Source organism: Haemaphysalis longicornis, unplaced genomic scaffold, assembly GCF_048455015.1.
Source record: "Haemaphysalis longicornis isolate Haplotype H1 unplaced genomic scaffold, Haemaphysalis longicornis Haplotype H1 scaffold_4, whole genome shotgun sequence".
NCBI lineage: Eukaryota > Metazoa > Arthropoda > Arachnida > Ixodida > Ixodidae > Haemaphysalis > Haemaphysalis longicornis.
Window position 1 is genome coordinate 103,128,639 of NW_027526361.1, and position 25,169 is coordinate 103,153,807.

General features: G+C 48.7%; 2 protein-coding genes across 3 annotated transcripts in view; one reads left to right on the plus strand and one right to left on the minus strand.

Annotated features, from left to right (window-relative positions):
* The first annotated feature begins 533 nt into the window (after window positions 1-533).
* Window positions 534-12,682, plus strand: LOC144180469 (uncharacterized). The gene is made up of 4 exons (XM_077708810.1): window positions 534-687; window positions 1,417-1,555; window positions 10,337-10,454; window positions 12,451-12,682. The coding sequence occupies exons 2-4, from the start codon at window positions 1,450-1,452 to the stop codon at window positions 12,554-12,556; spliced, it is 330 nt and encodes a 109-aa protein (XP_077564936.1). The 5' UTR covers window positions 534-687; window positions 1,417-1,449; the 3' UTR covers window positions 12,557-12,682.
* A 2,623-nt stretch (window positions 12,683-15,305) lies between these two features.
* Window positions 15,306-25,169, minus strand: part of LOC144179206 (ornithine decarboxylase-like) — a 33,876-nt gene continuing 24,012 nt past the window's right edge. For both annotated transcript variants that reach the window (XM_077707469.1, XM_077707468.1), the window contains exons 7-10: window positions 20,390-20,555; window positions 16,660-16,813; window positions 16,478-16,581; window positions 15,306-15,941 (exon numbers count right to left, since the gene is read on the minus strand). In XM_077707469.1, the coding sequence (XP_077563595.1) occupies window positions 15,612-15,941; window positions 16,478-16,581; window positions 16,660-16,813; window positions 20,390-20,555 (754 nt within the window). In that variant the 3' untranslated portion in view covers window positions 15,306-15,611. The remainder of the gene's footprint in view (window positions 15,942-16,477; window positions 16,582-16,659; window positions 16,814-20,389; window positions 20,556-25,169) is intronic.

The following is a 25,169-nucleotide window of genomic DNA, read 5'->3' on the forward strand; positions in this document are numbered from 1 at the left end:
GAAGGTTAGCTCCCGCTCACGAGTACCGGCCTGCTTGGTTGCGTACGTTCAGCAAGTGGTCTGGCTCGCCTGCGGGCCTTGGCACATCAAGCAGCGTCAAAAAGGTTCAGAATAAAGGAAATCGAGACGAGGCGGGGAAGCGGTGTAAAATATGGGAAAAACGCCGGTTTATCCGCGCAAGGGTCCGTCGTATGAAGCGGACCACGTGCACCCGAACGTCCTATCATCGGGGTTTTTAATGCACCGTCTCTATGGTGAGTTTGCCGGGACCGCGGTGATCCGTCGTAAGAAGCGGGTAGTCGTAAGTCCGGGGGACATATCAGAGGGGTTCCACTGTACTTTCGTCCAGCAATTTTGCGGACGATGCGCTAGGCGACCTTTTGACCGGAGACACACCCCCGGCGACACGCCCATCGAAGTGCATCGCGTGATTCTCTGGGCCCGCTGTAGGTGCTCTGCTGAAGGCGCTCTGTCGGCGCTCAAGCAGCTCAAGGCCACGTTATCAGTCGTTCTCTGCAGAACGAGCAGCGGTCGCCGCCGCCGCTGCGGCCGAGGCAGCCGACCAGCCCCGCAGCCTCCTATGCATGCGGCGCTGGATTGTGTTGGGCAACGGGACTCATTTCGCCCGGCGAAGTGAGTCGTCTCGCGCCGTCAATGAACGCCACCGCGTTCGCCCGGCCTCCTCACGTGAGCGTTGCACGGAAACGAACGGCTTTGAGACGTGGTCGCAATATAGCTACATCAAAGGTTAACCCAGCGAAACCAAGGCAACCAAGGCACAATCAGACTAAGCCAAGCCTTTCCTTTGCATATCCAAGGTTAGCTGAGCTTAGCCGCAGCCGTTTTTTTTTGTCTGCTGCGCTCACCGAAAGATTAGATGAGTGCTTCTGACAAGCACAATGGCATATATACGTCTGCGCCTAGCGCTAGTCGTTAAGTAACCGCGACGTAAGGGTTCGTTTGGAAGGCCAGTGTCAGCGCAGCAGGCATTAGTGACTTAACTGAGCTGTGCGCCATTGTTGTTGACTTAACAAATGCAAAGTAGCAGACGGTGTAAAACGCGCCCGACATCTTATCAATCTCGATTTCTTATGGGCTGCCAAAGGTGTCTTACGGTACTCATTCTCCAAGTCAAAAGAGCCGTGTAAGGAGTACCATGACATATGATATTTTGCTTTACATCTTTATGCTAGTTTTCGATCATCTCTGTCGCTAATGTCGGGTGCTGAAATGAAGCGCGTTGGCTTAGTGCAAGAACACAATCAGCTCCTTGTATTAATGTAATAAAAAAGTCTTTCGCGTGCGTGGCAAATATGATAAATTAAAGAATGCAAGGAAATAACGCGCAATTAACAAATATTTCCAAACCCTGCTTAAGAACGCGTCATGTGATTATCTTCTCTCCTTCTTTTTAAGCCTTACCAACGTCTTCGAGGAAGTTGACCAAGAATGTTTCAGCTGAAAGTCATGTGCTCTTCAGCAATAATCGCTGCGGTGTTCTTCGAAAGCATCGGCGGCCGTTCTTTGCAGACGCCGACGAACGAGGCGACCACAGGTAAGCTCAACGGGACACTAGTGTGTAAAAACCAGTTGGCCTGCATATGTACTTTAGAGTGCCGAAAATGCAAATGTACCGCCCTCAGGTGCAGCATTTCTTTAATAACTCGGAACATGTCAAAAGCCTGAAAAGAGCCATCGGCCTCTTATGCACACGCATTGTTATTGCGACGCATATTTTGGTATAGGCAAGAAGTTTCGCTGGGCACTGGGCGCCGCCACTTTTTAACGACCGGTCCGCCACCTGGCGGGCATTTCTTGGGGACTGCGTTGCAAGCAGACGATGCCGCAGTCACAAGCTGTTGTTCCGTGCCGTGCGTGGATATCAAAAGTCCCAGCGGCATCAAAAATCGGTAAGTTTCATTTATTCGGTATGTACCCTCCCCTTGCTTTCCGAGGTTTTCTTGACTGCCAACTCTTATTTCTGTGTTATTTTCAACGAGCCCCTCATCAGCAGTGCTAAGTTTAACAGTGCTTTAAATGAGCCATGAAGAGAAAATACAACTTCGTTTAATTTGAAAGAACTGGGATTCAGTATCTCACTCAGCTCCATTACAGCCACAAAAGATGTTTTTTAACGAAAAAAAGCAAGAAGTATTTAAAAACTTTCAAATTTTGCGCCACACTGACGTGTTATGAACAAGAATGACGTCATACGGGCAAACAATAAAACATAATTTTCAGTGCGTTAACTGCACGTTAGCATTCAAGTGATGCGGTCAAATGAAACTAGAGGCGCCATTACAGACGTCCAGTCATGTGTCCTCGCGACAGGTCAGTTAGGCGGCCGCCAATCGCACAAACAAGGTTCCGTGACGTCATAGAAAAGTTGCGGGAAATTGGCTAGGGGGTCGCGACTGCTTCAAACGTTTTCTTTAATATCTCCGTTATTTGTTCGAAGATTGCAATGATATTGGTATCATTGTTAACGGGACTAAGCAGTCTGTCTAATAAACCCAACTTGTATTTTGCCTTCATGACTACTTTAAGGAGAACGTTCAAAACGTCCGAGAGCTGTCAGGTTTGTCCATAAATTTCGTTCTCAACCCGCTAAAGCAGCGTGCCACCCAACGCACGCTTTGTTCTCACAGGGGTTGCCTATGAAACAACGTTTGGCCTCGCCAGCAGGGCATTCTCTGTTCATTTTATTGACGGGAAGCCAACCAAAATCAACCCGACTCACATATGCTGCAGCACAGGTACGCGAAAAAGGCGAGCCGAAAGCGAAATAGTAGCATCGCGGTGCCGGAGCACGCCAGGTGGTGTCGGTAATTAAATCGCTGTTGACGGTTCCCACCCGCCGCTGAAACGCAAAAGTTCTTTTGAGCAAGCAAACGGCCGTGAAATCTTGGTGTACCTAATACGTTGCTCCTGTGTTTGTAGCAGGAAATAGTGTTATGCGACGGGAAATATGCCTCCTGCGAATGCCTGATACACACGCTCAGACGTCAGTGGTTTGGTACATTCAGTGAATGCCACTGATCGTGCGGTACGGCAAATTTATAAGCATGGCATCCTGCTGCTGGTGCGCGAACGTGAGGCGGTTCTTAAACCAGGCCATGATAGATTCGATTTGCCAGTGCAGGGCGTAGACGTTACATGCTATAAAAGCAAAATATGTTTTAACAATATCTGCCGCCTCATAACATGCTTATAAATATGCGTAACATGTGTAACATGTTCAAAAAAACTTTTGCGTTTCAGCGGCGGGTGGGAACCGCCAACAGCAATTTAATTATCGGCACGACCGAGCATGCTCCGCCACTGCGACGCTGCAATTTCGCTTTCGGCTCGCCTTTTTCGCGTACCCATGCTGCAGCATATATGTGTCGGGTTGATTTTTGTTGGCTTCCCGTCAATAAAACGAACAGAGAATGCCTCCAGAGCACAGAAATTTGCTATAAAGATTGAGCATGAGGGTGAATCCAAAATCAGCGCGCGACCGTACTTGCCCTCGCAAATTTGCTAGGTTCGAAATCTTTCCGATTCAGCGCGACGACTCATTCACGGCGGCACTCAAGGGACGCAGGAAATTTGTGCAGCGAATAGACCCCACACATGCAGACACTTCTTTTGTCGTGGTCCACTTCGCACGTTTCTCGTACGAACACTTTGCGCTTGCGCGTAACAATCAGCGCTGATTGTGGGTGCAGCCAACAACGGCATAGTGACGCCCGGGCGGGTAGATTCTTTACATCGAAAGTACAGGCAATGACGGCAACCTGCCCATAATTAAGAAAATACATTTCAATTGGCGATAAAAAGTGGGGCGTCCTGCTGGCGCGGCGAAACGTAGCCTCACAGGCAACCCCCGTGAGAACAAAGCATGCGCAGGGTGGCAAGCCGCCTTATCGGGTTGAGAACAGAATTTATGGGCAAACCTGACAGCTCTCGGACGCTTTGAACTTTCTCCTTAAATAACTGTTAAACTTCGCACTGCTGACATACCGAATAAATTACACTTACCGATTTTTGATGCTCCTGGGACGTCTGATATCCACGCACTGCACGGTACAGCGTGTGCTGTTCCCGCCAGATGGCGCACCGCTGGCCGCAAAATGGCCGAATCGGCAAAATTCTGGTCTCTACCCGTGTTGGTGCTTTGGCTCAATTTCTGGGATGGCGCTTTCTAAACGAAGCTGATATGGCTATTGCTCTGTGCATTTTTCTTTAAGTACGCGAGCGAACACTATCGAGGCTGCACGTGTATTTGAAGGGCGAGACGTTTGGAAACGAACGTCCCGGTGCGTGTGCTATTGGCACGGGGTCAGCAATAAAACCGCACGCCCTTAAATACATTATTTGGACCCCGAAATTATACGTCTCACTTTTTGTATTATCATTTTGAGTAGATTAATTAGTTTGAGGCATCATATTCAACATCGGTGGAGTAAAAACAAAACTGAATGCGTGTATGTGTGTCTTCCTTGTGTATGACCGTCGTCAATTCTCGAGAGATAAAATTTGCTCCTACCTCTAACCTAAATTATTTACCACATCTACGACGTGCGCTAAAAAAATCGCTGGTCATCTTCATTCACGGAGCGGAATGGTTCATGAATTTTTGTAGCCGATGTTAGCTCAGTGTCCGTGCCATCCTAAATAATTAAAGGTAAATTCCCGCTAAGAAATTATGGGTTTGACGTACGCGACACATAGCAATAATAATAGCACATGGGGTGAGAACTGTTGCTAATTTCTAGCTTCACCGTGCGGCCAGACCAGCTTCCAATGGAACCTAATCTAATTCCATCCAAGCAAATCTCGCTCTTATCCCACTGCGTGCAATGCATGTATAGCAACCTTGGCGACACCAGCAAATCGCACCTAGCAGACATCGCCTAGCAGTAATAGTGTCTACACAGACATCAGATTTAATAATTGTAATTTTGAATTACGCGACACTCTCTCAGCATTTCATGCTCCTGAGAAACATCAGTGAGCAGAACAACACGCGGCCAGCCGCCCACACCTTCCTTTGCATGCGAAAACGACCATGCTTTGAAACGCAGCGTACAGCGTAGTCGCTCTACGATCGACTCCAAGGCGATCCAAGAAAATCACGCACTTTCTTATACCCAAACATGGAGATATTTCACGATGCCAAGGTATTAACATTTAGCGGAATTCACACAAACAGTACCGGTACAAATAGGCTTTCTGTGACTTAGATGTTCTTCACGATGCACCATGCATTTGTTAGCATTGGAGCAGATACGCTTTGCAACGCTACGCGAACCGGACACACCAGTGGTAGTCACATCTAATCACTAGGTATAAACGATGTGACAATATAGCGTGCTCGTCTTACGTCGGACCATAACGATCTACGATTGTCGCCGCCGACGCGCATGAGGCCGGCCAGGACGGGCAAGGAACCGCGTCTTCGGACGAAACATGTTGGCCGTCGAGCACCGTACAAAGAGGAAATGCTTTTTCACCATGTTTTAAAATTTATTTGCTTACATACGTCAGGGCAAAGGCGCGGTCACACTAGCCCGACCATCGGCCAATTCGGTCGGCCAACACCGTGTCGGCGAGCTGTCGGCGGCCATTTCGCACCGCGCCGACGCCGACCGTTGGCCAACCGTCTGCGTCGGGGAGCAATCGGCGGGGTGTCGGTGTCTGCACGTTGTCCGCCGTCGCGCTTGTCCCACCACGCCGACGACCGCGCGACGGCCCACTCCGCCGCCTCGCCTCTCCGCCGGAGATCTCTTTTTAGATGCGACGCTGAGAGTATCTCTCGTCGGCGGTCCTGTCCTTCCTGCGTGCGTCCGTCGGCGTCGTCGTCCGCACTCTCCTCCGTTCACCCCCTCTCCTCTCCGATAGCGAACACTCTCTCGCGAGAGGCATTGGCTTGGCTTGGCTTGGCTTGGATTGGATTGTGTTGGATTGTGTTGCGTCATAGCCGCGGCAGACGCACTGGCGCCGGCGCGTGCCCGAGAGCGAACTCTCTCAACATCTGCGGGTGTGCGGCCCAGCGCGCTCTCACTCCGCCGGTGGGCGGCGCTGCGCGCGATGCTGCGCATGTGCAGTACTCTCTCTCTCCGCGGTCTCCTCTCCTTCGGGCACGCTGCGCATATAACCGGTGTGCCGCTCTCCGGCGGCCTTTCGGTCGACGGTTGCTCTGCGCTTGCGCTTGAACCCCCCTCCGCGTCGCATCCAACCAGGGTTCCCGCGAGGGGAGGTGGGCGTAATTTTTTTTTTCTAGTCAAACTTGGAGTATGGCGTCACCGCTTCCGCGACTGAAGCCGTTAGTGCTTATTCGCGTGTGCGCTGCTTGTAACTTCTTGTTGGATCACTGGCAAAGAAGAAAAAAGAGCTGTGGTCGCTGCTGCCGCGGCAGTAATAACAGGTATGTTATGGATGAACCCCCGGCGCAAAATCATCCTCTGTAGCACGTAGAATATGCGTATAAATTAGTGCGTACGTCCGCGGAAATTTAACCTCCTCTAATAGAGAAGGCCTTACCATGGTACTACATTTTCGAGAAACGCGGCGCAAGAAAAGTAAAATTAATTGTTTTGGCGCCAGAAGTCACTCGCTGTTTCGAAGAAAATTTTTATTACAAAAGGTAGTTTCCTTCTCAAAATCACGCAGAAAATGGTTCGCGAATTGGATACGCAGACCATTCCCCTTAAAAAAAAAACATTAAAAAAGCTGCTCCTGCCGGGAATTGAACCCGCAACGTTGACCGAGCGGGCGCGACGCGCGAGACCACTGTGACACCGCACAAATGCTGACTTGCAGCGAAATAGCAGGTGTACTAGATGGAGGCCCATCCTTCGAGTCGTACGTCGGTGTTTACTAGCTGGTTTACAGAAGCCCTGGCTGGTAAACTGAAATTTCTTAAATAGCGCTTGCGCAGCAAGGTTCCGCGAAGCCCCCGCAATGGCTTATCGCCATCAACTCTGCTGTATCGCGAAAGCGCTCGCAAGAGAGAGAGAGAGAGAGAGAGAGAGAGAGAGAGAGAGAGAGAGAGAGAGAGAGAGAGAGAGAGAGAGAGAGAGAGAGAGAATAACTTTAATTCAAATCCACTTCGAAAGGAGGATGTATAACTTCTCCTCTTCCTCAGGTGGCGGCCAGGAGCCTGTGGGCCCCAGCGGCACCCTCGGCCAGCTGGATCATTTTCTTCTGGATCTGGGGGTCCGTACTCGGCAGCGCGGTCTCCCAACTCAGCGGTCCCGTTATGTCTAGCGATGAGAGGACCCTTTGTCGCTCCTTATATTGCTCTACCATTATATTCGCGTCGTCTTCCCCCGAGTGCGGGGGATCAGCTTGTCGTGATATGTCGCTTGACACTCTGTTATTTTCGGTTGGGCCCGAGCAGGACCAGAGCATATGTGCGAGATCCGCCCTGGCTTCTTCCCACCATTTACAATATGCATCGTACATTCCGGGGTAGCACCGGTTGTATAACGCCGGATTTGGATATCTGATCGCCTGAAGGAGTCGCCATGCCACCGCCTGCCCCCTTTATAATATTTTGCCCTCCGGCGGGTATTTATTTATTTATTTATTATTTATTTATTTATTTATTTATTTATTTAATACATACTGCAGACCATGGCTAGGTCCAAGCAGGGGGGCACAAGAAGATAAAATGCAAAAAAATACAAACAATACAAGCAAACAAGGCACTTATACAGGGGGTAATTCATTCCACTCTTGTATCGTACGCGGAAAAAAAGAATATTTGAAGGTGTCAGTAGCAGCAAAATATGGGGCGAAAGCGTTCGGGTTGTGATGCCTAGTAGTTCTTGTTGACAACGGTGACAAGAACGGAGATGGGTCAGTTGACAGTGCACCTTTGCTTAGGGAAGAAATGAAATCAAGGCGGAAGCACTTTCTCCTGGATTTGAGGCTTGGGATATTGTTAGTAAGCATTATTTGTGAGGGAGAATCAGTGCGGGAGTATTTAGAGTAAATAAACCTTACAGCTTTTCTCTGAATTCTTTCTATTTTACGGATGTTGTGATTAGTGTAGGGGTCCCAGACTATACAGGCATATTCGAGCTTAGGTCTAATAAAAGTAAAGTAGCTGAGGAGCTTGACGTTAGAAGGGGAATTTCTGAGTTTGTGTTTTAAGAAGCATAGCTTACGAAAGGCAGATGAGCAAATATTGTCAACGTGTAAATTCCACGAAAGATTGCTGGTTAGTGTGACACCGAGGTATTTATGACTGGTGACTTGTTTCAATGGCGATGTTCCTAGTGTGTATTGATAGTCGTAGGGAACTTTCTTTCGTGTTATGCGAAGATACAGTGTTTTGTCGGCGTTCAACACCATTCCCCAGTTCTTGCACCATTCAAGTATATTAGTAAGATTGGTATTAAGTTCGCACTGATCAGCACAGCATGAAACATCCCGAAACAAGACTGCATCATCCGCGAACAACCAGGAGCTTCTGTAATGGTCTAATATTTCCCTATGGCCGGTATTCAATGGCGTGGAATGCATGCAGGCAACCATGCGAGTGCGCCGCCATATCTGTGGCCAAGTGTCTGTTGCTAGGCGACGTTGTGCGCACGGCCGCCAGATCGGCACCCCTCTTTTCCTCCATGCAACCATGTGAGTGCGCCGTCACTCGTTACGTCGGGCTCCGCGGGATGGCGGTGCTTGTCCATGTCCGTGGCGCATCGGCCATGTCTGTGGCCGTTTCTAGTGTTGCCCAGCGAAGAAATTGACCGCTAAACTTTTCAACGAATACCATCTATACGTTACCAATCGACCGCTCGCGGAGGGCCAGGGGTTTCAGGGCAGATTGCATCCGCCGTCACCCTGTCTGGTTCCCTCCGACCCAGTCGGCGACGAAGGCGCCTCTGCTCTGCGGTCTCCGTGTGCACCCATACGCGCGGGCCCACAGATGCGAGCTCGGATTGTTAATCCTCGAGCTGCTTCGTGAGTGCGTTCGTTGCCCGGGAGACCAGAGTATGCCGGCGCCCATAGCAAAGTAATGGGATTCTTGTTCAGTTTAGTGATTGTACTCTCCGATAGAGAGACGAGTACTATTGTAGCCTCAAGCGACACGCGGCCTTTGGCGAAGTTCCTAATCGCCGCTTTAGACTCACTGAAATAATTGTGCCCGGCTACGACTGTGATTTTGCACTGCAGGGATAGTGCTTGCCATACTTTTGTTTTAAGTTTTACGTTAAAAACCTTATTCTTCTCTAAACTGACCTTATATTTTCTACAGGCGAGCCGATCGTACACGCATATGCAGTTTGCAGCTCCGGGGTAGCGGCGTCGCCGAAGAGCACGGCAGAAGCGTCGAACTCCAAAATACGGATCGCATTAGCGCTAGTGTTGGGGTTTATGGGCTTCACGGACCTTACTGAATTTATTACACTCCAGAAACTGACAAAATAGAGCCGCATTCATTGCGGCACGAATGTTGTCGGGGCGCAGTTTTCGCTTCTCTGTCGATTCCCGACGACGCGTCGGGCGACCGGTTTTGTTTGCGTCTTCGGTAGACAAGTCAGTCACACTACGGCGACCTTCGGTCGGCCGACTTCTCTGTGTGGCCGTCGGCGTAGTGTGACAACGCGGTCTGGCAACTCGGCAGTTGGCCGATGGATTGGCGCCTCGTCGGCGTCGCCGCCGCGTCGTCATCGCCGTCTTGTCGGCCTAGTGTGACCGCGCCTTAACTAATTTTGCATGGTGCGTGTAGAAAGACAGAAAAAAAAAACAGGCAACGCAGCGGTCTCCCCTAAGACGCGCGGCAAGGCGTTTAGAGGAGGAGGAGCAGAGGTGGGCTCGTAACACACAATTCCGACTATGTGTGTCACGGGGAAGCATTGACGTAAAGCATGAGGGAATGAGATATAAACAGTGAAGCAGTGCTTCATGTAAAAGAACGCAACGACTGTTAATAAAAAGAAAAAAAAGGAGAAGAAAAAAACGAATCACCTTTCTGAAGGGAAAAAATGGTTAAAAGGAAAAGCATGGACCGTGTCAGAAAGGGGAAGTCGGGTAGACGTCGGCTTCATGACGCGAGGGACACAGGTTAGAATCTGACAACGGCAAGCGTTTTTTTTTTTTTTCGAGGCGCCTGGCGCGCCGTTGCTTGTTATCATCATCATTTTCTGAAACCCACTGTGTGAAGTTTACTTTCCCGCAGTGCGTTACGGCGGCACATCGAACGCCATCAGTGGGGTGTAGAAAGCTTCGCTTGAAAAGAGCGTGTTCCGTGAAAGCGAACTGTCCCATGTAGTCCTATTGCTAAGATAGCATTCTGAGCACAATTTCACGCACTCTACGCACTGAACGTACCCCGCAGGCCACTCGGCTGACTGCCTAGATGCCGTCGGATTGCCGGCCAAGGAAGGCTACAGCGTCTCGAAGAAGTACCCTTGTCAACTCGAGACCTGCACCAACGGATCATGGGTAATAGAAAGGTGAGTAAGGAAGTCGGTTTAATTATTAAGGGCAGAACACTTTCTGGGATCGCCTTGCCGTCGTAGCTCGCTCGCTGGACCCAAGTAGAGCCGCACGGCGTTCCGTCGTAGCGGCTGTCGTCGCGACGTAACCCAGAGGCTTCGAAAGCCAAGCGGTTTATATAGTCATAAGCGTTCGAAATTCGTGAACCGCTGGCGCTTTCCATACATCTCCCCGTTCTTTAGCGCAAGGAAAACCGTAGGTACATTTGAGGCAAAATGTACGTGATTAACCGGCAGCGCCCGCTTTCATTTTGTTAGGAACGCTCGTCGGGTTGGTTTTTACGATAGTAAGCGACAAAAAGTGGCAGTGCAACCCCGGCACACGCGGGACGAAGAGCAAGCAAAAAAATAACAGCACTCCCACTGGCGCTATTTTAAAGAAGGCGGCCCGCGAGCACTACGAAGGCGGGAAATTTGAATTGCATTGGGTGGGGGCAGTGAGCGGATAACGGCCGGCGCTACAGCCCATTCTGGCGAATCACTGCTCTGCACTTCCAACAGCTTTAACATTGAGTGGAAGGGCTTTAATTTTTTTTCCATCCATTTTCTTGCGCAAAAACGACGCTAAGCGTCGCCGTTATTTCGCGAAATGAATGTAGTATTCTCGATGGATATCCACGTGGTGGTGGCGCGTCCAGAGGCGCTCGGTCAGTTGAAGCTACCGAAAAAGAGATCATATTCTAGAAAGACTAGCGCGTTCCCCAGGGCATTTCGGGTTCAACTCTTGTCTTGTGCTGTAATTTTTGCTCACAACACAACGTGGGCATGTTTTGTGTCAAGCTATCCTGTGTTATGGACTTGGTAGAGTTTATTTTTACCCTTACTCTCCAAAGTATCTTATATATTACTATAAGATCATTCTTGTTGAATCGTTCCAGTGAATTCAATAGCCTTCGTAGCATAATGTTAAAGCTGAAAGGAAATTTCGCATTGGTTTGGTTTAAACTACACCTGTTGTCATGCAGTTTGCACAGTTTTCTTTTACCAACAAAAACAAGTCGCATTAATTTCTTGCACTATTGCCGAAACGTGCAACGAACGTTCTTGCCGCTATGTGGTGGTGATTACGTTGACCTCAAACTGATTCACCCCGCTTTGGTTGAAAGAGTGTCAGACACAACCGACCTGTCGCATAAATCAGTTTGTGCGTAATCAATCGGCGAGCTATATGAATGATCGTGTGAAGCCGGGCCGTGACGGGTTACCCGCGTTTCGCGAACCCGTCATGCGCGCTTCTCCGTGTGAAAAGAATCCAGTCCTCTTATCTGCTTCCTTCGAAATTCCGCTACAAGCGCCTAGCACCAATCGAGCCGTCATACAATTACCTCTCTGCTATTATGTGGGGTGCCGCGTTTGCAACTCGGATGGTCGGATGTATTAAGTCTTTCCTGTTTAATCAATAAGCTTTATTAGGCATGATAAGCGACAGATTTTGCGTAGGTGGGAAAGGTCAATTACTGTGTGGGACAGTGGCACCAGAAGATTCCGGCAGCAGCTGACTGGTGTCCGGCTCCTTTACACTGCAAAAACTTCTGCCTCCAGGAATGAAGTACATCGTTTTTGTAGCATAAAATCGCCTGACAGTATCCACTTAAGAGGCAACAAGAAAGTATCGCAGAAAAGCTATTGCAAATTCTGTAGTAATCACCTTTCCAATGGCGCAAATTTCTATGCGCCGATTTAGGCACTGCATGATAATTTGTTCTTATAAGGGTGAAGCCTTGCTGAGAACTTCAACCGATTTCGATGAACGCGATCATTGTAGAAATGGCAATGCTGTGACTCAACCAGATCAGCTTTCGGCAAAATTAATCATTGCAGCGAGGTTGCCCAAATCTTTCCAAATTACTCGTGATTTGCAACAAAACTGGCTTCCAACATGACAGTGTGAGCATTGGATTGTGATGACACCGCATGCATAATGTAAATCACGAAAATAATAATAATTGTGCAGGTGCATCGAAGACGTCGATCCTAAATGCAAGGGGCACTATGGAACTCAAGGCCCTGGATCTTACCCGGAGTGTTGCGCGTACGCTGTAGCCTGCTCTAAGATGTAGAAAGGCACATCACAGGCGTACGTGCTCGTTGTGTCAAAAAGGCGTTGCGCCGAAAACTTGTAAACAATACTTTCTGGAAATGCCATACAATCCGATGAAACGGGAAATAAAACAGAAATACCACGTTGGAAATCTCAAAACACCTCAACGTAAAAATTTCAGATTTCTTTTTATTTTGACCTGGGGTTTTGAGTCGGCGTACTTCAGCAGACGGCGCAAACAGGCGCGCACACACGTGTAAGAGAGAAAGAAAGAAGGAAAAAAAGACAGACAGACAGAGAGACCGACAGACAGACAGACAGACAGACGGACAGACAGACAGACAGACAGACAGACAGACAGACAGACAGACAGACAGACAGACAGAGTCAGAGAGAGGCACGGAGTTTCATGCACTACTACATCTTACAAGGCCACTTGACAAGCTTGGACGATTGCCTCAGTCGTCTTGTGGGTCCGCTACCGGTGCTCCATGACGTCAGTGAAAAGGCGCTCGAAGGCCATTTTGATGCGTCTGTGCTGGCGGTAAGAATACAAAACAGCGCTCGGGAGAGGACTAAGGTGGAAGCCGCAGATAAAGCGCTCTATTTGTGAGTCGTGTATTCTTTGTTGGCCTCGCCCAGAGGGCCGTTTTAACTTGGAAGCAATACGTGGTACGTGCTCTGGGGGCGAAAGCCTGGTCATACATATCAACGACTTTTTCACCGCTACATAATGTTTGCGTATCTCTCTTCGCTTTCTTTTCATCATCTGTAAGCGCGAATGACTTCCAACAACGGCCACCCGATAAAAGGGAAGTACCTTGCGACGGTTCTTCGGGAGGATGTTTCACTGTAGCGCCGTGTTAGCGTCTGTGCCTTCCCTTTTGTTTCTTCGCCTTATGGCGCGAATTACTTAAGCATACTGGCACACGCCAAAGCTTCTATAGACTCAGAGTTCGGCGTGACTGGGGCACAACCTCTTCTATTCACGCGGCATCACGTTCAGGTGCCACGCGGCAAGCCCTATGCAACAAATTTTACGTTTTGGATTCATACTGCTGGCCGCGTGCAGAGAGAAAGGAGACGTAGCGCATTGGCCTTGTCGAGGCCGGGGTTCAAATCCCATGCGATTTCAGATCTGCTTTTTATTCGCTGTTTACCGAGGCGGCTACTTTCTTAACCGGGCAATGGTGGTTTTTCGCACGATGGGGTATTTACGCTTTCACCTCAAATATATGAAGCGACAAAACAACCTAATTTGGGGGATAAAATGACAAAGGTCTTGGTACGACCGTTAGTACTTAACTTGCACTTTACTCAAATTGTTGAATAACTTTACAAGTAACTCAATTGATTACGGTAAACGCTCTAAATCGGCTTTGAAAGAATATTTTTTTGTAACTCGTGTTATGTATCTGTTGTATCTTTGTTGTTCTAAATATCTGTGACATGCACCTGTTGAATTCATTTTTATTTTGATTGATTGTAGGGTTTAACGCGCCGATGCAACGCAGGCAATGAGGTGCGCCGTAGTGGAGGTCTCCGGATTAATTTTGACCACCTCGAGATATTTAACATGCGCCGAAATCTCGTACACACGGGCGTTTTTGCTTTTCGCCTCCATCAGAAAGCCGGCCGCCGCGGCCGGGAATCGAACCCGCAACCTCGTGCTCAGCAGCGCGACGCCTTAGCCACTGAGCCACCGCAGCGGGTGTTGTTGAATTCATTTTGCTGTTTCTGTTACCCTGCTAACCATGACTGTTAATCACTTTTCGCTATGTTTACTTGACATGTGCTTCAAGATTTTTTTTTCTTTCTTTCTTTCCTCTGCTGTATCTTTTGATCTGTTAGACCCCGTTGCTGTCAATAACATGGTGAGCAGCCGCCCCGTCAAGCTGCTCCGTGCAGCTTTTTGTGGCTGCTCCTTTCCGTGTACCCATCTGTAATGCAAATAAAGTTGATTTGATTGATGTATTAATTGATTAATACAGCGCCCTCACGCGATTTACTAAATAAGGCCCGTTTGCACTGCGTAAGACTGTTAACCAGCGAAGCTGTAACGTGCGACTGGTGCATACGCGTACGTTAAATGGTTCAATAAAGCCTGTCTCATTATACGGTGCGTGTTTGCGGCATTTCCTTTCGTTCCTGTTCCTGCTCGCACCCCCGGTGATCATAAACTCGTAAGTACGTACGACGCGTGGCCTTTCCGTTTCCATGTATCGTGCGGCCCGTGTCTGCCACTGCCACATTGACGCTTCCCCCGCCCGAACTACCGGCTGCTCCTGGCCTACCGTTATAGCTGGATGTATGTTTCACGCTGTAGCTCGCTCCACCCCCGCTTTAGAGCCGCAGAGATAAACGGGACTCCATTCTGTCCCCTACTTTGAACTCCACTCCAACGTGTTTTTTTTTTCATGCATGCTCATCGGGCTGCAAATGATGCGTTTTCTGCCTACATAGCATTGTCTTCGCCTAGCCATATAAAGGCTTCGCTTTATAAAACGAAACAAAGAAAAAAGGCTGTCTTCTTGGAAGTGTTCCCACATTGTTCCGAAGGAAGGCCAGTATTAGTGAAACAGAGAATCAAGCGACGGAGGAATGCGTAGCCGATCCGCAGACTTTCTGACGTTTTTTGCGTCTTCGGTGCGAAACAACGCTCCCAATACTTTCTCTTCGTACCATTTGATACAAGTTGGTGTAAATACGTATAGATGGTCACATTAGGAGACAAGCACGAACAACTTTGAGACGGAAGTGGCAGACGTACACAATAGGCATGGCGTTTTATTTCAGAGGAAAAAAGATGCATGACAAGCTCCTGCCCAAGTTCCGTGAGACATCTACATCGTCAACACTTGGAGACTATTGGAAATTCATCTTTTTTCCTGTAGATAAAGGAAAGCGTTTCACCGGCCAGCAATACTATACCAGCTACAAGAGTTTCCACAATGGCAGCTTTGCTTTTTGCAGCGTTTCCACAAGGCATGGTGCTCCCAGCATAACAAGGGCTTTAGGGATAGCACGCGAAATCCATACACATTCTGAACAGCCGCGAACAGAACGCGACAACACTACACTGATGCTTCTGGTTCCTTCGCTGAAGTGGGCGCGTTCCTCACGTATTCTTCGAACTGGCTGTATCCGGGCGGAAGCCGTGAGGCCTGGAGGATGCAAGACACCCGTTCCACGTCATCACTCTCGGTCCTGTAGTGGACAGGCGGGAAGCCGCAGCCGTTGAAGCCGCAGGCTTTGACCATACCGTAGGCGCCGACGTTGTCCATGAGCAGCCACTCGCCCACGGACACGTCGAAGAAAGGAACACCATCCTCGAACACATCAAACGGGTGGCAAGTTGCTCCCCACAGGCTTGTCAACTGGTTTCGGGGCCTTTCATACGGGGGCTGAAAAACGAGAACTTTCTGGCGTGTGGTTATCTTTAGGGCACTTTCTTCTTGTGGATATTGCAACAAGTACTTCATGCTGAAAATGATGCCATTGCGTAAGTGTTGGTACAAAATATTGCTACAAAATACGTATACCATAAATACGATGAAACTGCTCAATCACTTCAGCTACTTCTGTTATTAGGAGCACTACATCCCTAACCGTATTGAATTCATATTCAACACTTTAACCTCCGTACTTTGCTTGAGAAGGTAGGTTTGCTTGACCTTGCATGGATAGAGAGTGAGTCATGTGAACATGAGGAATTGATCTCGCTGTATTTTATTGCTTCAGCAGCAACAGATGTTTCAGAACATGGTTGCACGGGCCTCAAGCTTAGACATACGGGCCTTGGGCGGACTAAGTGCAATTTTAGGCTTTTTTTATAACTGGTTCTTTCAAAATACGGATGTCGGACTCGGTATATATACACTTCTAATTGAATGCACCAAAACAGCCAATATAGAAGCTGTTAAAAGAAACCTTTTCTTACATATAGCGACGAATACCCGATGTCCAGACGTGCGTACATATCTTTCGGGATGCAGTTTTCTTTGCTCTCGTTGACGTAGACATCATGTTGCTCTTGCACCGTACCTAACGAGGAAGAAAAAAATTGTAGCTACCTCTAAATGAGAATTGAGAGATCGTTCGAAAACAGTTTGTAGCCCATACCATCAATGGTAGCTTGCCGGGTCCTCTTGGCGACAATCTTGACGGCCAGAGTATAAGGCGACGTGGAAAAAAATTCGCCGGGCTCGGCTATAACCACGGTGCCAGCAGAGGGCGGAAAATGTTTGTCCAGCGCTGACCGCACCCCTGCGCATACCTGGTGCGAAGAACCCCCGCCATTGGTAAGCAAAATGACGAAACTTTTCACAACAAAGACGCCTGAACCGAAACAGTGGCCGGAACGTTTATCGAGAAGGAGTAACGGAGCGTGAAGAGAAACTTATACACAGCATTTTGCGCCCTCTATAATGTTTTTATACGTGTTAAAATCTAAACAATTCCTCAGTTGGGCATTGCATAAAATTGTGCCCTTCTGTCACTGTGCTGTTTTGACGCTGTGCTGTTTTGGCGATGTGCTCTTCCGTCGCGTGCGCTTTTGCCGCTGTGCTGTTCTGTCGCGTGCTGTTTTGACGCGTGCCCTTTTGACGCCTTGCTGCCATGCCGGTGCTCTTCTGTCGCGTACCCTTTCGTCGTGTGCTGTTTTGACGCCGCCCCAGTGAGCTCAGGTCAAGCGCGGAGATTCCAGGGCACCGAGATTGTGATCACGTGTCGACTACAATGTGCCTGGTGAACGAGGCAGGTGGCACTGGTTCATAGCCTTCGGCAAGTAGGTGGCACATAGCCTTTGGCACATAGCCAATGGGAAAATGTCTGCATACGGCTGCTAATGTCTGCCTTAGTCTGTGCTTACAATATATTTTATGTTCGGATATAGCCAAAAACAGATATAACGAAATGATTTCCGTTTCCCTATCTCCACAGCCACTCTCGCAGATATCGCCAGGGGTACCCATTGACACGGGTTTCGCTTAATTATGTCAGGAAACCACCGGAACTTCCATCTAGGTCTGGTGAGCGTCCTGACTGTCCTTATGACAATTTAAACCCTTCGGAGACAGTCCTCAGCCCGCGATATCACGGAGCTTCGATGTACATGAGCAGACCTCCGTGTCCTTCCCCTTGAAATGGATACAACTCCTGTACGAGAAGCACAAATGATTATGCTAAAAAAGTTAATCGGCGCTAAAACAGGGACGAAGAAGAAACGCGTAACACAACACAGTTTAGGCACTGTGTTGTGTGTTACGTGTTTGTTCTTCGTCCCTGTTTTAGCGCCGATTAATTTTTTAGCATAATGTACCAACTAGCCCACATCAAGCTTTTGACAAAGGATTTCCCAGAAGTTGAAGCTCATACATCGAAACTCGCGTTCCCGTCAGGTTATCAGTACACCCAAGGGTGTGGCGGTGGATGCGGCTCCTCCAAAGCTCCTCTCACGGAAACCACCTGGGGATCCCGTTGACGCAGCGGGAATGTCGTGGTATTGTGCACTCAACCATCCGAACTTCCACTCAGAAAGTCTGGTGAACAAAAGCCCCTGGCTGTCATTGTGGTGAAAGATGCTGTGCGGATACACATCCCAGTCCACAAGGTTGCGCAGTTTCGATGCGCAAGCCCGGACTTGCAGAGACATTTTTTCTCCCCTCTCTTTCCTGAATAAGCAAACGCTCGTATATAACTGCAATAAGTTAATTATTATGCAAAAGAAAATTCTGCGAATGTGCGAAAATTTCAAAAGGGATAAGCGGGATCTAAGAACACGACCACTCTCCGTAAAATACAACATGCTGTAAGCCGACCAAGTTTATTATTTGAAGCTTCTACAGTAGATTTACAGGAACGGGATATATAAATTACCATTTGAAAGTGTAGGCGAATACAATATACGGAATCCGAAACGAAAGGTATTGCCTATAAGGACGAATTACGGCCAGCAAACTATTTAATTTCAGTTAACGAAAGTGCTAAATATGCAAGAACTGAGTGTGAATTTTCCCGACGTGCCACCTACTTTTAAAAAGAAGTGCAGGACGCTTTTAGTAAACACAAGTGTTTCTGTGATAACTCAGTAACCTGTGTCTCTATACAATGTACTTGGGTTGTTTTACGGACTGGAAAACGGGGATCAAAACAACTTTGAAATGCGTTGATATCTGCCGAAATGCATCGCCCTAAATGAACCTGAGTACAAATTATATCTTTTTGGTTGTGTGTGTTTACTATGGTTTAAGTTTTTGTATTTGCTTTTGTGTTTGTTACGTGTAAGCTAATCAAAATGTCTGCGTGAGGGTAACGCTGGTAATGTATAAATTGATAAATGCTCATGTTCATCTTTTTTTTTCTTCATTTGCAGAAATATTCTGTTACTTTGTTGAAACTGATATGTGCACAGTTTCCATGTTTTTCTTTCTGCATTATGCTGTGAGTTACTGTGATAGAACTGTTTAATGTATTAAGTGAGTGGATGTATTAACGCGGGAAGGAGGCCGGGACTCCATGAGGTGGTTTTCGCCTTTAGCCCTCTCCTGTTAGACATGTACGCTGTTGAATAAATAAATAAATAAATAAATAAATAAATAACTCTACGGGAGCCGCATATCTTAGAAGGGGAGTGTAAGTTTTGATATAAGTTGCAACCAATCCAGTGGTTCCATTCCCAAGATCAACGTCCTCGTGCAACTCAACTGAAGCGAAGTTAGTGCATGAAGCCTGCAACAGTTTCGGCACCCGTCACTGCAGTATCAAAGTCCTTGCTCTACAGCACTGAGTCGCAAGAGCAGCGTTTTCTTGAGTGTCCCTGCTGCTGCAAACTGCCAGTGCGCATTGGTGCTCCGAACACCGCATCACGGGTCTTCCGCCCGCGAAACCACCCAGGGGACATGCCCATGTGTGGCCTCACGAGACTTCTTCCCAGGATGCCGCCCAGAGGACCTGCCAACTTGTGGCCAAACGGGGCTTCTGCTCGGAATGCTACCCAGAGGACATGCCTAATGGTGACTCAACAGGGCTTCTCTCCGAAGCTCCGGCCAGAGGTCTTTCCCAAGGGCGGCACAACTGGACTTCTGCCCGAAATGCATACCGCTGAGATGGCTCGCCCTAGAAGTGCTTGGTATTCTCTCTGTTTCCTTTTGTCCCGTTTATTAGGGCTTCGCTCTATAATCATTATATTACTTGATCCCATAACTTGGTCACATGTCTTTGTAACGTAATATCAAGACTTCGTCAAGACTCGACAATGTGAGGACCGATAATTTAACGTGTGATTTCGTCACATGATTGTAACTTGACGTCGTGACTTCGTACCATGATTCTGAAATGTGACGACATGGCTTGGCCACACGATGATGGAGATGTAATGTCTTCTTCGCGCGACTTTAAGGAGATGTCAAGTTATTTATTGTCTTTCACCTTCTATAGCCGCTTATTATCACTGGGGTATCATTTGGTACCTTATATACCACGGCGAACATTAAACCGAATGGCAACGTATTAGAGTGTCTTGCTAACATCTGCCTCTTCCAACGCGGGTTTCTCGCCTCGTGGGGGCACAATGGTTTTATATTAAATTTTATCATGGGATTACACCGTGTTTAATTGCAATATAAACTACCATAAATGGCAGTGTAAATGGACAGTAGCTATAGGTGCTGGCATTGGCGATGTTTTCTGTTATGGTGTATGAAAGACTGGTTCTCGCTCCCGATCTGTAGCAGTATTATCTTTCATTGATGATGCTACTTTGCTATGATGATGCTATGATGCTATATTGATGATGCTACACGCAAGAACAAAAGTGTGTGAATGCATTTACATATAATTTATTCATTCTTACTTGACCAAAGAGCTCCAGCTTTCGGGGGCTGCCGAAAAATCCTCCACCAATATCAAGGATACTCATTTCAATCCCTAGTCGAGCACCAAGGTCGAACAACTTCTTTGCTTGTTCAAGCGCAAACTGGTAACTGTCGGCGGTGCAGTAAGCGACGCCAAGGTGAAAGCTGCCAAGCAGGAAAAAATGTGTAAATAATACTTAAACTGAAACTCATTGCGGGTGCTAAGGTTACCGACATGTTGCGCCGCATTCCCTGTTGTGAGCGCCTCCTGTATTTCTCCCATTAGGGTACCGACCACCGCCTATCGACTCCATTCACTCTCCTCTGTGCGAAGGCTAAATTTCGATACCCAGTGCTTCGAGCAGCCTTAACTTGTACAACGTGTGCAGAAAAGATCCAATTGGAAAGAATACACGCTTAAGGCAGTGGGTATCGAACCTGGGACCCTCGCGTTATGAAGCCCGCGTATATCCAGTTCAGCTATCATCGCATTTCGGCCGCACAGCATTTCGTTTGGGTTATTCGTACAGTTGGCTTTGGACTTGGCCGCCCGTTCTCGCGCGCGCTAACACGGTCCTCTTTGGAAGAGATGTGGAACACACTGCGCGTTCGCTCCCTCGTTCCGTATAAAGCTTGCGCATCCCTTGGCATCACTTGGGATAACTTAGCATATCTTGGCATCACTCAATTGACATACCTTGTCTACGCCCATCACTTCGCTAAGCATGCGATTAAGAAGAAAATACAGCTACTACAAGGGTGTTAGCATCGGGTCACACCAGAGCTGTTGAGCCAGCTCTGCCGTTCTCCAGCCATGCACCACTAGTGCAAGCTAAGCCAATTTTTGTAGCGTAAGCTACACTGGCCGAGGCTGAGCAGTTTCGCGTGGACCTTGAAGGGCCGTTCTGCGCAAGAGCGAGGAGCATTGGATTGGATTGGATCTGGATTGGATTGGATAAATTAGATTAAATTGGAATGTACTGGATTTGATAATCCAATTCAATTGGAGTACGGGTATGTAGAGAATTGGGTCTGCACATTCGCCGGTCTGCGCATTCCAGAGGAGTGACGCCATAGCCGTGGCAGACGCACTGGCGCTGGCGCTTGCCCAGTTGTGTGCCTCCGTTGCGCAGTAGCCAAGTCTGACGCTGTGTCGGAGCCGCTTGATAGCCGTTTCGCGTAGCTCCTGGAGAGCCCTGCTCCGCATGCGCGAGGAGCAGTGACTGGACTGGACTGAACCCGACGGAGTGCATTTGATTGGATTGGACTAAACTGAACTGGACTGGATTGGATTGGATTGGATTGGAAATCATTTTAGCAGCAGTGAGCATGATAATCAGCTTATCCTAGACAACCAGGAAACCTAAGAATAACCAGCTGAATCTTAGCTCACGCTACGTATATCCTGGCATAACCGAGCTAAGCCACTGCTAATTTTTTTGTCTTTGCTGCTCCGCGGGAGAGGATAGAAATACCGTTCAGCCGTTGTGCACTGCTGCAAACTTCTTTGCAATAAAATACGAAAACCTCCACTATTCAATATTTTAAGGGAAGCTGCGTCCGTGAGGAAGGTGGCACGCATTGTTTCAATTTCTGGGCCGGCCCTGGTGTACAAAGCCAGTCAAATGATTTTTGCCGGTAGGTGGGAGAGCTCTCATCACTGCTTAGCAGCCATTGTCCTTGTAATACGGCATCCGAAGGCAAAACTGGAATTTTATTTTACGCCATCAACTACGCCTTGTGGCGTGCCGCGAGATTTTATTATTGGCTTTCTGGACGGGTATTTCCCACCCTTTTTCCTACGGGGCGGCACTTCACTGACACGGGTGAAAACAGATCATTCAGCGGCCCACAAAGAATACGGAGCCCGGAGGTGGAAATGGGGCACGCAGAACAGTTGAATAAAAGGGAGCAAATACAAATAATAGGTGAAGAGAATGATCATGAACAGAAACTACGAATACCTACACTAAGAAGAGCGGAAGAAGAAGTAGAAACTTTAATGAGCCACAATAAATTGCAGGGTGGCTTCCTAGTCTGGAAGTCCATTAGAAATACTGACACTCCCCGCTGGGTCAACCAAGATAACCTGGTCGTCTAGGCTCGAGCTGGATAACACGCTCTCCCACTGCTCACGGGAAGAGTTGGAAATGAAGGGAAGGGCGGGGTTTTGGTTGCACGTCCAGGCGATGTGATAGAGTGTGCCTGAATTGCCGCAAAACGCACACTCCGGTGAGTATTGTGTAGGGAATAGATATTTAGTCGTACTGGGTTTGGGAACATGTTTGTTTGAATTCGTGGTAATATGTTTTCCTTCCTTTTAGACAGACTGGGTTTGGCGGTGGGAAAGGTACTCCTACCTAGTCTATAATATTGGGTTATTTCATGGTACGTCTCAATCGGCGTTGGACTGTGCTTCCCCTCTGAGGGCCGCTTGGTGAGAGCGCGGGCCAACGCATGGGCTGTGTCATTGCGCGGGGGATTGGTGTGGGCAGGGATACACGACTCTGACCGTACGAGAGGGAGGGGTTTCGCTCAAGAGGTGCACTGCGGTTGGATAAACTGCGCCAGCCGCGTAGCTTCTGAAAGTCGTTTGACAATGGGGGATTACGGTAATCGCGGTGGTTTCGGTTATAGCCAAGCCATCGCCACTTCTCCTAATTTCTGGATGGAGCCGGTCTTGATTGGGAGACTGGTGAGTGGTTGATTCCTTGAGGTGACTACTGCTAGCTCTGCTCTTTGGTATCGCTGGTACGGGACGGCATCAGTGTACACTGCAGTGGAGTCTTTGCAATACCTTTGTCGAGTGCCGCGGTTCTGGCTTTTCTTCTTTCCTAATGATAATCAGGGTGCATATTTTTAGATGCGACTGCATCTCATTCTTTCGCCTTGTCCCTGCATCCGGCGTCGGCGTTGTTGTCGGCGTCCGCCCCTCCTCGCCGCGTGAGCTGCGCTCTCCGCCACTCACACCCTCTCCTCTCCGATAGCGAACACTCTCTCGCGAGGGGCATTGGATTGGCTTGGATTGGCTTGACTTGGCTTGGCTTGGATTGGATTGGATTTGGATTGGATTGGATTAAGGTGCATTGTGTTGGATTGTGTTGCGTCATAGCCGCGGCAGACGCACTGGCGCCGGCGCGTCCCCTCACCATTATGCGCGCTATAAAACGCGGTGCCTGCGCCGCTCGGCTCCATCGTTCCAGCGCCATTCCTCCGCTGTCCAACGCTGCAACGTGAACCCCTATGCGTCGCATCTACACAGGGGTTCCCGCGAGGGGAGGTGTTAAATTCTTTTCGGAGGTTTGGGACGTAGATGTTCTTTCTGATTTCTGGTGGAAGCGCCTGTGGTTGTTGCCGCGCCTGAACCTGCCATTGATATGTTACCAACAGTAGTCCCCCGGTAGGCGACAAACCTAATCGCAGTTTATGGCTGGCCTGGTGGCCTAACTACGTTCCTCGGCCGTGTGGTGAAGGCCGAGACTGAGCAGCTGGGCCGTGGAGGTACTCATGGGTGCGCCCAAGGCCTGCTTGTAGGCTTTTCGGATAACTACCTTTATTTTTTGAAGTTCTGCCATGGAAAGGACTGTGTAAGACGTTGCGTACGTTATCCGGGAGATGACAAATGCTTGCACGAGTCGTATTGTGCCCTCCTTCATGCTGCGCGGTCTGTTGGAGATTCTGCGACTCATGTGCGTTACTTGTTCTGCTGAGTGCTTCAGGTAGTTCACCAGGATAGTGTTCTTAATATCTGCTTGAATTACCAGCCCGAGAATTTTGAAGTGTTTGCAAGGGTAGATACCGTGGCCGTTCAGTTTAATATAAATGTCACTGGAGTTCTTAGCGGTGCCTTTTTTCCTGACTTGCAGCAGCTCCGATTTTTGCGGGGCGCAGGAACGGCCGCGTTCCTGGGCATATTGGTTAACTACGTCGGCTACTTGTTGAAAGCTGTCCTGAAGGCCACCCCGCAAATCAGCCAGTCCAAATTGTGATGTCATCTGCGTACAAACCGTGTTTCATATTGGCAACCTCTTTCAGTCGTCTCGGAAGATCGAGTAGTCCTCTGTTGAAAAGGAAAGGGACAACTGACCCCTGGTGGGTTCCCCTGTCTCCGAGGCGAATAAGGTCGGAGATAAGACTTCTCCAACTCTGAGCACTGCCACGCTGCTCGAGAGGAAGTCCGCGATGTAGTCGTGTGTCCATTGTCCACATCCCGTTCCGGCCAGGCCCTGTAGTATTACACGGTGTGTCACGTTTTCGAATGCCCCCCTGAGGCCCATGGCGAGGATGGCTCTTGGGGAGTGGCGGGAAGCTGGAACTAGGATGCCTTCTTTAAGCTGGATCAGCACGTCTTGTATTTCAAAGTGCTTACGGAATCCGTACGTGGCGTTTGGCATCAGGCCTGTGTGGTCCAGGTGTGTTTGAAGCCTCCCGAGTACGTTGCGTTCTAAAATTTTGCCCACACACCAAGTGAGAGATATCGGCCTCAGGTTATCGATGTGGGGAGGTTTTCCCGGTTTCTGGATCATCCGGACTTGCGCTGTCTTCCATGTGATGGGAGTTTGCCAGAGCGCCAGAAGGAGTCGGAATGGTCTTTGAGGCTTTGCATTGCTCTGTCGTCAAGGGTTGCCAGGAGTTTGTAGGCAATTTTAGCTTGCCCAGGTGTGCTGGCTCACTTGCTTTCGGCGATGGTGGCTCGAACCTCGTGTTGCTGGATGTCCCGGTAGAGTAAGGGATTTGTCGTCCCTGTGTATGGTAAAGATGGAGCTCCTTTCCCGGCCT

Bases quoted from the DNA above. Each gene is read 5' to 3' on its own strand.
- LOC144180469 (XM_077708810.1), top strand. From the start codon at position 1,450: ATGTTTCAGCTGAAAGTCATGTGCTCTTCAGCAATAATCGCTGCGGTG. The intron at 1,556-10,336 runs GTAAGCTCAACG...CGTACCCCGCAG, and splicing joins GACGAACGAGGCGACCACAG to GCCACTCGGCTGACTGCCTA. The intron at 10,455-12,450 runs GTGAGTAAGGAA...ATAATTGTGCAG, and splicing joins GGATCATGGGTAATAGAAAG to GTGCATCGAAGACGTCGATC.